Genomic DNA, 13868 nt, shown 5'->3' with positions numbered 1-13868 from the left:
AAAATCATTCTGTAGTCTGTGAATGTTTTTCTTATGGAAGGAATAAAAATTTAATAAGGTTTCTTTGCTTCTTATTTAGGATATATATTCACTTCTTACCCAGATACATTCTTGTTCTCTTACTGATAAATAAAGTTAGAGACAACTGCATGTGCTCGAAGCCCCTATTAAAATAAATGCACCATCTGTATGCATACAAACAAAACGTAGCTTTGACGAAAGACCAGCTGATGGCTTTGTCACGCATCCTTACTCAGAGTGAGCTGAGAGGAGCAATGCTCTGAGTGCAGACCCCAGACTGCCCCCTGAGCTGCTGCCTCCCTTCTGGCTCTGTCCCTGTCTCTGGGAAGTCAGAGCTGTCCCCATTCCCCCAGGCAGGATGCACAGATCAGTTGGTGTTCAGCTGAATGAGAAAGACAGTGGTAGCCCTGAATATTTTTTTTTTTTCTTCGTCTTCTGTTGTATATCCTGCCCAAGGAAGGAGGATGACACCTAATACCCTTGTATTCTGTTATGTGGGCTTCAGCATCAAGTAGGAAATGAGAGCAGTGTTTCCTTTTCCCACGTCCCCAGACTACACATCAACCAGTCAACAAGCAACGATGCCAATCTTCTTACTCTGTCAGCAGAACTAATGCTTTTAGCAGCAAGTTATGAACCTCTCTGCTTGAGCAGCTGTTTACTTATTTCCAAACACCCACTTTCTGAGGATACTGGCCATCCAGCAATCTTGGTCAATTAGCTGTTGCTTCCGAGCACGTCCCTGACATATGAAAAGCAGGTCTCACGCTAAAGATGACTCCATCCATTTGGATTAGGTACGTGGATTGTGCCCTCCTCAGTTGTGTGGGAGGGGATCCTGGAGCTCGTTTGCAAACTAGCTGGTTTCAGATGGCTTGAGTCAATCTGCATACTCTGTGAAGATATTCCAGAGAATATATTACCAGTTGTCAAGATGATAACTCAGTGGAAGTGTAATTCGTTGAGCAGTAAAACTTCCTGCGTGTGCAGCTCGCAAGGCAGTAATCTACAGAAACACAGCATGGAGGGCTGGAATGCAGGAAATCAGTGACTTTCACAATATGACATTGCTTAGCAAGAAGTTGTCATTGAAACCCAGTGTTCACATTTCCAATTTAGTTTGCCTCTAGCTCTGATGCCAGCAAAGTCCTCACGGTACTGGGAAGGAAAGAGAGAAGGGGAGGGAAAGGAAGGAAGCAGAGCTTGAAGAATGAGTGTGAGTTATATTGCATGCTGTGTATTGCCTATAAATCCTGCCCGCAGCATTTACAGAAATGGAGAAATAATTATCTACTAACTTCGAGGCGCAATCTGCAAAGTCCTGGTGTCAGTGTGGTGCTTTTTGTGATGCTCGGCCTGCAGGATTGGGCCTGATGCTGTAAAACAGCTGTGTGCAGAAATGCAGCCTCTGCTTTAAACCACACGTATAATCCACCCGGCTGGCTGCAGGGCGAGGGGCAGGGGGCCTGAGGGTCCGCAGGGCAGGCTGCAGCTAGCTTGGTATGCTGCAGGAGGGAGGAGAAGGATGTTCAGCCTTGTTCTCCTGTGACCTTTGCTTGCTCGTGAGCTCCAGAGGGAGCTGTGGCTTGCCTTTTTGCTCAGAGATGATCTTGCCAGAAGTAGAGAGCAGCAGAGGAGGGATAAACGTGTGGTCCTGTGAATCCCTCTTTTCCTCCCTTTCTCTTCACTGCAATCCTTTGTAAGAAAAGTGAGCTCAGCTTTTGTTAGCTTTCTTCATCTTTTATTAGCTTTCCCTTTTTAAAAGTTGTTTATAAAGCAGTCTGATGAAAATGTGTGTAAATACATAAAATTTAATCTATTTTCTTTGCTTTTAATGTTTGTGAGGATATAATAGAAATCGGTGTGAATACCGAAGTCTCATGAAAAGGAGTGAAATTCCAGGACTGCTACAGCTGTGCTTTTTCTTCAAAAGGGAATTCAAAACCACACACAAATAGCTTTTCTTTATTATTAAAGCAGAGTGTGCTTCTTTGATGCAAAGTTGATCTGGAAAAATATTTCATTTTGAGATACTGTCAGCGTTTGCCTCTTTACGCTCAACAAGACTGATTACACTGAAAACAATGCGTAGCAAACGAGGATGCAAGGTTGTACAATCGGTGATGCATAGCCGCACATTTCATTGTCAGCTCTGACACCCTCTTGTTCTGGGTGTGGGTGGCTGGTTTGCATAATCAGCAGGCGGTTATTTATCAGTAAACACACCAGGCAAAGCCTTATATTTCCGCTGGCAGCCAATCAGACCTGGTTGATTTACACCTTTTTTGAGGCAACAGTGTGTTTACATGCAGAACGAGCATGAATTTTTGGGCTGAAAGGCTTTCTCCTCATGCCAAGGAAGCATAGGCGACTAAGGCTGAATGGCGAAGGCATGGTGCTCTCACTCTGCCCTGCTAGTTCACAGGCCAAAAGCGTTAGAAATGCTAAACCATACAGAGATGGACATGAAAATCCCAAGGCACGTTGCTCTATATGTAAAGCAAACCGATAGCAAATTTGGGCTCGGTTTAGGGATAACCCATCTCTGGTTGGCTGCTGTGGCGTTTAATTTTACTTACCTCCTTCAGTTGAGAATGTGAAGCTGCCAAAACCAAACAGAAACTTTTGTTTCTCTGTCCAGAGATTTTATGAAGGAAAGAGAAATGTTTAAAAGCAGTGGAAACACTGCCAAAATATCTGAGGGGTAAGTGCTCAAAAAAATGATTGGACTTATTCTTATGTTGCCACTATGCTTCATCACTGCTTGATAACTGTGAAAATGTATAAATACGTGTACAGCTAGTGATAGTGCTAATGATCTACATAAAATGAGTATTGTGGTACTTTTTCCCATTGTGTTAAAGAAAACAGGGCTGTGTTGCAGAGTGTATTCATTCTAGGAATTTATTTTCTGCTTTTTAATTTGTCTGGGTGAATAACTTTGTCATGCATGACTATGCCTATAATTCCTTAAATGTGCCCCAAGTACACCAGCTGACCAATTATGTCAATGCCTAAATGGTATCTAAAACCTCACAGGAAAAAAAGGCACAAAATGCTTCGGTCATCTGAATTTTGAAATGTGACTGAAGGCTACCTCTGACCAGTGTGACCATTTGTTTTCCCACAATGATTGTGGGGAGTGTTTCCAGAGGTGAGCTGAGACTCAATCCTGGACGTGGCCTCCAGTCCTTCATGGGAATGGGAGAGGATCCTCTGGTAGAGGAGAGAGAAACCAGTTCCTGTGCCAGCAGTGCTAAGACATATAGCTCTAACAAAAACTGCTTGCTATGAAGAGCTTGCAAACAACCTATTTGTTTCTATGGAGCATGAAACCAGTCCCACGTGTCATTGATTGTAAACAGGAAAAAAAAATAAAACATTACACAGCAGTTTTTACCTACCAAGCCAGTGGGCAGTAAGAGGAAGCAAATATTAACCTTTGCCTCCCACTTAATCATGTTTCTCTTCATTCATCACAGATGCAGGTCCTTTTTAAAAGTTTTTATAGCATTAAGCTAAATAAAGCAGACTATATCCCAGACTATATAGTAGTGGGAATGGAACAGAGGTTCAGATTAATCAGAAAAAACATATTTTCATCCTCTTTGGAAGACCTGTTGCAAAAGGTTATCCAAGATGGGCTACAAAACTTCATAAACTCTGGAAGGGGGGAGAAGCATGCCATGGGTTGGTAGCAGCTGGAACATTCAGGGGAGAGCTTTGCTAGACTCCAGTCATGGTCAACTCTTTTTCTTTGATCTGTCTTGAGATGTGGTAGTATGTTTAAAGCTGGAAACAGCACTTTTCTAATGTTCTCTAACCTCAAAAACAAGATGCCAAACATGAGGTGTTCTTTTTTTTTTTTTCTTTTTTCTTTTTTCTTTTTTTCCTCCTTTCTTCCCTCCAGCTTGTTCCTGCCAGAACAGACTATTCAATCGTGTGTTTTGCAGCCAGGCAGAACTGTGCATCGTGATTCCCTCCACTGAAGGAGAGGAGAGCTGCAGTATGGGGATTGAGAGGGCTTTTGTTGCTGGAAGGAATTTTTTTACTAGCTTTTTTCTCTGTGTGCGAGAAACATAAAGTGCTCTGGAAATGTACAGATTCTTCCTGCCAAGAATGGTTGTTTTCACAGCTCCCCTTTTGCCAATTTCAAACCAGTTAAGAAATAATAATAATAAAAAAAAACTTTTCACATACATATCCTAAACTCCCTGGGTGACAGATATTGTTGAGCAATAGAATCGGTAAAAGTGCCAAAAAAACCTATTTCCCCATAAGAATAGAAGAATCGAATATGAATACTGATGCTAAGGTGAAGAGGGAGTTTTCAGTAACAAAAACAAAGGCAAGGCTTTGACATTATTAGCCAACTGTCTTAATTAAGCTAGAAGTATGATATTCTGATATTTCTAAGGATCTTGATCAGCTCCTCTGCCTTTAGCTTTAGTTTTTTCTCCGCAAAATATTTCATGCAAAATAATTAATTTATGTCCAAATGCAATGAACATCACTCATTCTGAATGCATGTAACATTTAAGGAGGACTTCAGCAAAACATTCCACTCCCCATGTTGATCTGACATAATGCTATTCTAATTGACAGGCTGGTTCTAGACCCAACATAGTCCTCTATGTGCTGTGATAGAGATGTAGATGAACAGGGCATGAATCAATACTAAATATTCCATTGAACTTGCACAAAAGGGATAAAAACTGTTTATGAGTCAGATTGGAAAGCAAAGGGAAGTTTGTAACTTACTTTTCTGACACCTTCTTCCAGTGTAGCCCTCGGTACAGGAGCACACGTTGGTTCGAACACAGTGCCCACCATTCTTACAAGGAGGAATGCAAACAGCTAGAGGAAGGAAAGGAAAAGCTTAGTGCACTGAAACCATGCCAGGTATCAGTGTTACATACATATAGCCTCTATTTGAGTGTCTGTGCTGGGAGAAACACCTGCAGAGGTTTTTTGTTCAGTCAGAGTATATAAGGTGTTTCTCCAAAGGGTGATTCGGTCAGACACCAAGCTGAAAAACTTGATTCTCCCTTGTTTCTGGAAGGACTGTGGGACGCGACTCCTCGCACCTGAGGGTCTTTTTTAGATACCTGCAGTTAAGTGGTAGGAATATCGCAGAGAATCTCTGGTTTTTAACTCTAGCTAAAGGGCTTTTCCAAGGTCTGCTGCCCTTGAAATATAGAACAGTGTTTGATATTTGATAACTTTGTTTTGATACCGTTTCTTCCCCCTTTCTCAATGAAAGTGGAGGAAGGATTTTGCTGTTCTCTAGCACCCATCCACTCTCTCCCCGTACCACTTCCATATTCCACAAATGTAGAGATTTATTTTCAAATTTTAGTTTTGTTTAAACCAGAACTCTTCAGGATAAAAATTCCAAATCACCTAGACGTTGAAAACCACCTTTTATGTGGAATGCCAAGAGAAAGATCATCAAGCTACAGAGTCTGGATAATTTTCACTCTTTCCTTCCCCCCTCAGCATCACAAAGAGCTTCCAGCAAGCTCTATTTGCAATTAGATTTTTGTTCATGAATCATTCACTTGCAAAAATATTTCCAGGGAAACGAGAGAGAGAGAAAGAGAAATAAACTTCTAATATTGAAATAGGTCTGTTTTGGTAATGATAGTGTATTTATATTCCCAGATTAGGAGAAGTTTTTAGAGCCATTCTTAACACAAGTGTCTGTCAGCTTTTTGAGCTCTAAACTTAAGTTCCTATCTCACATCTGTTCTGCTTGGTCTAATAGGTAGTTAAAGGATTCATTAGTTTGATTTTTGCAGCACAAATGAGTTGAGCCAGAAGCCCAAGGCACTATTAGCCTCAGTTTAGAGCTCTCTCCTTTAGGAGATGGATTCAAAATAAGGTCCTATCACTGGAAGGAGAGATATTTGATCAAATATTTGAGCAGGGACCTAAGGAAGTCCTATATAAGTCTCTCACCCACTACACACTAGGATGGTCAAGCAGGTGTTATGGTGAGGCCCATGTGAAGACAAAAAATCATCAGGCTCTGAAATGCAGTGTAGTACACACTATAGGCTCTGCAAAATGAACGAAGTTGACCCATGCTTTAAAGAGTAATTGAATAGATGTGAATTGGTGATATCACTGACTCCAAACTGTTTTAAATTAATTGTTTAGTTGTCATTAATGCCATCATAAACAAGTGCTTACTCCGTCACAGTACCATTAAGAACAATTTAATGCAGATTTATGACAGATCATAATATCCAAAGAGCGCACAGGGAGTTATGACAAGGAAAATCTCTGGATATACTGCATGTACGGGTAGGTAATGATATATTTATATTTTCAGCCTGGATCTTTTATCAACATGATAAATAGGACTTCCTTACCTCTCTGGCACTGTGGCCCATAGAATCCATAAGGACACGCACACGTGTTTGGCCGTACACAGATTCCTCCATTTAAGCACAGGGGATTGCACACAGCTGTATGTGAAGGTAAGATAAATGTATTAATCTGTTATCAGTCTGATTTTTTTTTTACATTACATACTCTTTTGCTACTGCACATGTCATTAGAATAAATATTTCTAGTAATATTGTGATAAATTTCACACAATCCTTGCTGGTCAGTTGTGCAGGGGCATTTATTCATTGTCATCACGGTGTAAGCATTTCAGTGATGTTTTAGCATAGCTCAAAGGATGAAATAAAATATAATGTAATAGTTTGTTTCTGATATCTTTCTTTGATTTGCACAGCTCATTTGCTTTCACTTTGGTAACCTGACCAAACCTGGTCCCAGGGCAGCAAAATGCAGTCATGTTGCATACAGCGTGGGTAACCTGGGGATGGGATGTTAACCATTTGCTACTTTGTCTGAGTGCAGCAGAGCATAGTGGCATTTGGGTGAAGTTGAATAGGTATGCACCACAAAACCTTTGTTTGTTCTGCCTCATTTAAATGCCAGCTACCATGACATATTGGCTTATGCATCATCAACAAAATCACTGACTTTGCCTGTTTATTTATCCGTTATTACTGTAGACAATATAACAGGCATTAGGAATTAAAAGCTGTCTTGCATATTTCTATGTGGCAAGTACCTGACAGTTGAAAAAAAAAAGTATTAAAAGTATTTGAATTGTGATCTACTTTAATTGGGAAATTACTGTGTGAAGAATAAAGATGCTCATAGAGTTTTCATTATAGAGTGACACTTTAAAGCAGTCTTTTTCCTTCCATCTCTTTCGTCTTTCATTGTCTTACAGAATAGCCCATTAAATAAATTAAATAAATGTAAGCTTAAATAAATTAAGGGTCACTAGAATATTTCAGAAGAACTAAAGGAGAAATAAAATGTCAATTTGGAAAGAGAAAAAAGCAAAATTGCAGTCTAGATGAGAGGCTTTTCTGACTAAGCAGCAATCACTTATGAACTCAAAATGGACTTCATTCATTGCTAATGGTAGATTTGGATTAGTTCCCTCATTGTCCCAGCTAGTTCACAGATGTCCGCGCTCTGTCAGTGATTATATTTCCATCGATAAAGTACCCTAAGTTTCTTTTTTTTTTCCTTTTTTTTTTTTTTTTCCTTTTTTTTTTCTTTGATATCTACATATATCCAGATATTCCTCTAACATCAATTTAGGAAGGAAACCCCAACAGTCTCCACAAAATCCTCTGTCTAGCACACACAAAACAGTGCTGGAGAACTGAGGCTGATATTCTTTCACCCATGGTATTGTCAGACAAACAAATCCTGCATCTGCTGTTCTGGGTTGGAAATTACTGTCTCTGTTAGAATAATCCCGTTCAAATCTCCCACCAAAATAAAATTGCAAAACTCAAGGAGAGTAATCTCTGGCTGGAAAAGGAGATAGGGGGAACCAGAATAGGGAGCAGTAGTCTCAGTCATTTATGCTGGATCTTAGCTAGGTTAATTTATGTGTCCTCAGTAGGTCTGTCATTTACAGCAGTCTCAGGGAGGAGGTTAAAATGACATCGCTCACCTTCCAGGAGAGGTAATGTAGGCTGAAGGTGTCTGAGTCATTTAATATTTGCCATGGCAGAGGCAGACTGCCTCTGTAGCCTTGAGGTCTGGAACTGATTAAGGTACTCCTCATGCTTGCTCCTTTTCATATTTCACTGTTTTGCATGTCTTGTCCCAGGTGAGTGCTATAGTTGTGCCTTGAGAGGAAAGAGTCTGCATTCCATCTTTTGCACTTCAGCCCTGAGAGGAAAGTCTGAGCTATAGCTATTCAAATAGGGTTCAAAACCATGAGTCCTGACTAGAAATAGGTACCTAATTCCAGTCCCCACCTCACTCTCACTGACTGATGGAGGTGTTTTTTCCCTGAGCACAGCTTTCGTAGGTACTCTGCCATTATTAAGTGCAGCCGGGAATAGCTAAATATCCTATAGTTAACAGCAGGGGGAGAAAAGTTCTTCTGAACCTACTTTTGTCCTGTCTTATACAGTTAAAAGCCATCTTCTGGAATGGCAAGACAGTCCAAAGATGGACCAAAACAACTCAGTAGTTAATAGGTAAGCTTTTGATAACTTACATTTTTTGGTTTATTTTTCTGCCTTCGACTACGTATTAGAACTGCATGTGTAGTTGCTAACTTAGCAGCAGAAGCCACATTTAATTTCTTGCATTCCTTTCCTAGTTTAACCAGCCCTTCTTCTGTTCTTGTCCCATAATGTTTAAGTTCTGATTTGACTGTATATTGGTAAAAATCACCAAAAGCCAAACCATTTTTCTTTCTCTCCCACCTTGAGACAAATGTATAGGGTTAAAAGGAACAAAGCATGGAAATTGCACAGATCATGAGCAATGCATTGCCTTCATCTCCACCACAGAGACAGTAGGGCTGCAGGGCAGGGCTCCTTTGAGCTCTTCGTGGAAAAGGCCAACAAAGAGTGATTTTATATCTGTGGCCATGGCAATTTTTGAGCATTTCCACTGAGACTGTAAATCAACATAACTCCAAAATCTCCAGTGAGGACCATTCTCATTGGCAGAAGCTAACAAGCACCTCCCGAGGTTGTAACTGCTGATGTGGTGAATAACTTTATTTTCATTTCTGTGCACACTAAGAATAAACTCCAGAATCGCGTGAGCTTATAAAAGCTGTAAAAAGATTCTGCTTGTGGGTTTCCTGTAAGTGACCCTGAGATTCACATAAACAGCTAAACTTATGAATACTTATACAATCTCAAAGCCTTCTGAGGTTTTGCCCTTTACTAGGTCTCCTGCTCTTCTTACATTTTAATTTTTCAAGCAATTCCCGCTCTGACTGCTGAATTGCACAAACCATGTGGATTTCAGGCAGCAAAAGAAATGAGGGACCAGTTATTTCTAACCACTTACCGATTTCGCAAGACGGGCTGCTCCATCCACTTTTGCATTTGCACTCATCTGGTGACACACAGACCCCACCATTATGGCAGTGTCTGTTACACACCACTAGGAAAAGCACAAAGGATCTAAATCTGTTATCAGTAATACCAGTGTGGATCTCAGAGATGCTCTATTACAGCAAATAAATTATGGTTTTAGTCCAAGAGGTAAACTGAGGAATGAATCTGTCTCTTCCCATGCTTTTCTTTCTCTTTTCGACCCACTATTTCCATCAGAAATCTTGCATCTAAAATTCTTTGGTCTTTAAGTATTCAAGCTACCCTGTTTCACAGATAAAATTATATTCCTGTCAAGGGCAGCCTGATACTTAAATCAGCAGCAAGGACTGTAATAATGCAAGTGCATATATTTCGCCATTCAGCTAATATAGAAGGGTTTGAAGGCTGATTTTTTTCCCAGATGTTCTATATATTGAGCCTCTTTTGCAACTTGTTTTGCACAGTAACACGAAGCCTAATAGGCATAGCCTTTTTGTGTTCTCAAAATTAGTGTTACTGCATTCACTCACACTACCTTGAATTTCATAAATGTTACTATAAATAACATGGAGGTTTTTGCTTTGTTTTTTTTTTTTTTTTTTTTTCCAGAAGCACTTTTGTGTAGAATATGTTGATATAGATGTGCATATTTTTACATAATACAACTATGTTGCTAGTGAATATATGCACTGAAATAGTTCAGCTACTGTGTTACTTCTATATAGTATACTTTGATTTCCTTGTTATATTCAGTCATAATTTTAAGGAGAAATAGAGAAAATTAAAGTGTTTGTTTTTTTTTTTTTTTTTTTTTTTATCGTTTCTGCAAATTCAAATGTGTAATGGGGAAAAATGTACATACTTGTTTCACATCGAGGACCAACAAATCCATAGGCACAAGAACACGTATTTTGAGCTACACAAGTGCCTCCGTTCTCACATGGTGGATCACACTGCACTGAAAGAAACACAGGCAGAATAAAGCATGAGAAGAAGAAAACACCTCAAGTACTACATTCTGTGAGGCTATGAGCACAGTACTTGTTAATACTTTTCACCATTTTATTAATCCAACAAGAAATTTGGTTACTGGGAAAAACTGCAGGATAAAAACAGGTATCACATTTGTAATGTGGTGGTGCTAACATAGTCGTGCTTAACTTCTGTGCATGCTCATCTGTAAGTACATATTTTTGAAGTCTAAAATGGACTGAATACAAATGTAGCTCACAATACGAAACACCTTGCCCTTCCCTCTGTACAAATTAGCCTCATGGATATTCAGTAAACCTTAACGGGTGTCAAAAGTTACCCCAGAGCAGAGGTGAAGTGTTTCCTCTGGACAGAAGAGTTATAAGGAGATTTGTCAGCAAAATGACAAACATTTAAGCAACATTTTAAATGTTTAATGGGTTGTTTGAGGTCTGCAGACAAAGCAGAAAGTTAGATAATGATTTCTTGATGTATTGCAGTATGCAGTGTCATTCTGTGGAAGGGAGCGTGTGCAGGTGTATGGCATAACGCTGGAGATTATTGCAGCTCTGAAAACAGGTTATTTGCTGAAGACACTTGTTTGTTTTTTAAATGCTGGTCATTATGAGTCAAGCAATGAACTCATTGATTCCAGAAAAGATCTGAATGTCAGGGACTGTTGAGGGGATTTCACATTGCTTATCTTATCTGCCTAATGAGCTGCTTATTCTGAGCTTTTCATATACACAGTGGAGAGACAAAAGCTAATTCCCAGCTAGAGTCTGATTTAGGCACATTCCTAATGCCTTTAATTGTTCATGGGCAAGAAAAGTTTACCTTCCTAATCCTAATGACAAAGGTAATCACCTAACATTTGGTATCATGAATACTTGTGTTTGTAACCCTCTAACAAGAGGTACTCTGGTACACCAGCTTCCAGAGAGGGAGGGAGAAGGCACTGCTGTAGGAAATGCACTGAAAATTATCCTAAGGAGCCCAGGGTGCGGGAGCAGAGCAAGGTGTGTTTGTCTGCTGGCTCTCACTTATGCCTTCAGAAAAAATACCACACTGCATAACAGAATGAAAAATATCTATCCACGGGCTTGGGAAATGAACACAGAGAAAAATGTTGTACTTTGGCACACTTTACTGGCAGGGTTGTATCTTCTATAATGGGTGTGAAGCTAAGCAAGGTTATTCCAAGGAAAAATGCGTGGTAGTGAAAGAAGCTACAGAGATCTGAAAGAAAGCATCTTTCATTTTAAGTATTGATACAAAAAAAAAAAAAAAAGAAAAAAAAGTTCTTACAAATGTAAAATTGACTGTGTAATTGGAACACTAAAGGACAAATACTTGTGGCACAACAGAATTTAAATGAAGCTCATGTTGTGAAGCCCTCACCTCTTGGGCTATCACCAAGCCTTCACAGAAAGCCATTGCATCTGAACTTTGCCATCCAAAACATTATGAAAGCCACTACACATATTTTAATTGCAGTTATAAAGACAAACTCCAAGAAAGTACCTTTAAATAAATCCTTTCACACAAATAACATTAAAGAAATATATTTGTTATTAGATCTGCTCTTCAGGTACTTCAGTATTTACATTTCCTGTTACCATTCAGTTATAAGGGTGAAATTTTCAGCGCTATATTAATATAACTTCAGGATTTGACATGCTTGAGCAGAGGCAACTTGATATAGTTTAGATCCATACTACTCATGCTGGGAATGTCATTAAGCTAAATTTAGTTTTGATTTGATGGGCTATAAGGTTTAGACATTTCCAATTCAGCATGTGTTTAGCTGAAATTTGAAGTGTACATCAGGGGAAAAAAATAATTTAAAAAATCGACATTTTCTGGACAGCTAAATAGATTTGGTTTAGACCCACTAAAGCAGTTAGCATCACACTTCTCCAAAGTTCTTCTGATCCAGCCACTGGCAGCAGCTCAGAGCAGGTCAGAGGCTCGGGCAGCTCAGGGTCTCATGCCCTTAGGGCAAACAGCAGGCAGTGGTCCGTGATGAAATGGCAAGGGGAAGAAAGGCGAAAGAAATGGAAGCTGTTTTCAAAGAAATTTGTTAAACTTTTTAAATTGCAGCTCTATATTTGTAAGCCACCTCTCGTGTTCAGGGGCTTGCCATAGATCTCGCTGAAGTCAATGACACCTTCTTGCTTTGAAAAAGGGGTGCCAGCCTGACCTGTGTGCACTTGAAACATCTTAATTCCTGCGTGCTTGGGTAAGCACAGGACTTGCTTACAAGAGATTGCTGTGCAGGTAGAAATTACAGCAAGCTGAACTGAATAACTTTCTATGCATAGAGACTGGGAAACACAAAACCTGGGAAAAATGTACTTTTTGAAGTACATGAAATATGTTTCCTTTCCTGTAGCATGATGGTTGCATAAAGCCTCCAGGTCTCTAAGTGCTATGCCAAGCGCAGTGACATTCAAATGTATTATGCTTTATTTCAGCGTGTTTTGTGTATAGCACTTAAAGCAAATGCGTCCATTTGAATAGACTGCTTTCCATATGGCCTTTACACATTTTGAGATGCATCTGAACTGTCAGAAAAGAACATAGTATTTTATATATTCAAATAATTAGATCTTATTGTGACGCTTAATAGTAAAACATTTAAAACTATTCTATTCTTGGTGAATAGCAGAAGATAAAAACTGAACACTGGCTGCAATGGCAGTGGGAGAGCAACATTCACCTAAAAAAAACATTTTCCTCAGTAATAGAAATATACTGTTTATGTCAAATTCTTTTCCAAGACTTTTATCTTTCATCTTCTGGAATGAACATTTTTTTTTTCCATAACATTTGCTAAATTGTACAAAGGTATTGCAGTGTTTTTATACTAAACATTTTTGGATGGTATAAGATAACAGTAAAGAGAAAAACATTGTTGCAAATGGTCAATCTTGCTGTCAAATGTGTATGTTTTTGTTCATAATTTAAAGTCTGGAGGTGAAAATGGAGAAGTCCATTATTGTTTTATTTGAAAGGGCTTTTTGGAAAATATCCTCAAACTATTTTTTTTTTTCCATTAAAATGAGATCATGCACTTTTTATGGGTTTCTCTATGATAACTTTGGGGAAACTCAGAAATACTAGATGATGTGTTGGTTCCTCCATTTCTGATACCCTAATCAGCAAATGGCTTCCAGGGCAGAGTTATTGCTTGACATCTCAGCAGCAAATTACTGCCTGTGCAGCCCAGCCTGGCAGGTCCTGGACTTGCTCTACTTAGGCAAGGCTCAGAGGTGTGAGGTTACCTGCAGTTTCAGTTTAAAATGTGAAAAACAATCAGGTCAGGAGTGTAGACTACCCAGTTTCCTGTAATTACTGAGCTACAATTATTTTCTTTCAAAGATGTGCTAACCTACTTTCCTAGATGTGCAGATGAAGTTTTAATATGTGCAGCACAAAGGAGGGAAATAAATAAATTGTAAGCTATCTAGATTATTGATT

General features: G+C 39.3%; 1 protein-coding gene and 1 long non-coding RNA gene across 14 annotated transcripts in view; one reads left to right on the top strand and one right to left on the bottom strand.

Annotated features, from left to right (window-relative positions):
* LOC101796734 (von Willebrand factor D and EGF domain-containing protein) overlaps positions 1-13868 on the bottom strand; it is a 179256-nt gene that overhangs the window by 23902 nt on the left and 141486 nt on the right. For all 8 annotated transcript variants that reach the window (XR_011810468.1, XM_072040487.1, XM_072040489.1 and 5 more), the window contains 4 exons: positions 10276-10371; positions 9385-9480; positions 6399-6494; positions 4783-4878 (listed from right to left, as the gene is read on the bottom strand). Coding sequence is in view for 7 of the 8 variants with exons in the window: in XM_072040487.1 (XP_071896588.1) it covers positions 4783-4878; positions 6399-6494; positions 9385-9480; positions 10276-10371 (384 nt within the window). In the remaining variant the exon portion in view is untranslated. The remainder of the gene's footprint in view (positions 1-4782; positions 4879-6398; positions 6495-9384; positions 9481-10275; positions 10372-13868) is intronic.
* Positions 1-13868, top strand: part of LOC113844086 (uncharacterized) — a 197786-nt gene that overhangs the window by 91315 nt on the left and 92603 nt on the right. The window lies entirely within an intron of this gene.

This window comes from Anas platyrhynchos, chromosome 7 (genome assembly GCF_047663525.1).
Source record: "Anas platyrhynchos isolate ZD024472 breed Pekin duck chromosome 7, IASCAAS_PekinDuck_T2T, whole genome shotgun sequence".
In the NCBI taxonomy this organism is placed as follows: Eukaryota; Metazoa; Chordata; class Aves; order Anseriformes; family Anatidae; genus Anas; species Anas platyrhynchos.
Note: the sequence above shows the minus strand (reverse complement) of the source record. Positions and strands in the feature narration are given on the sequence as shown.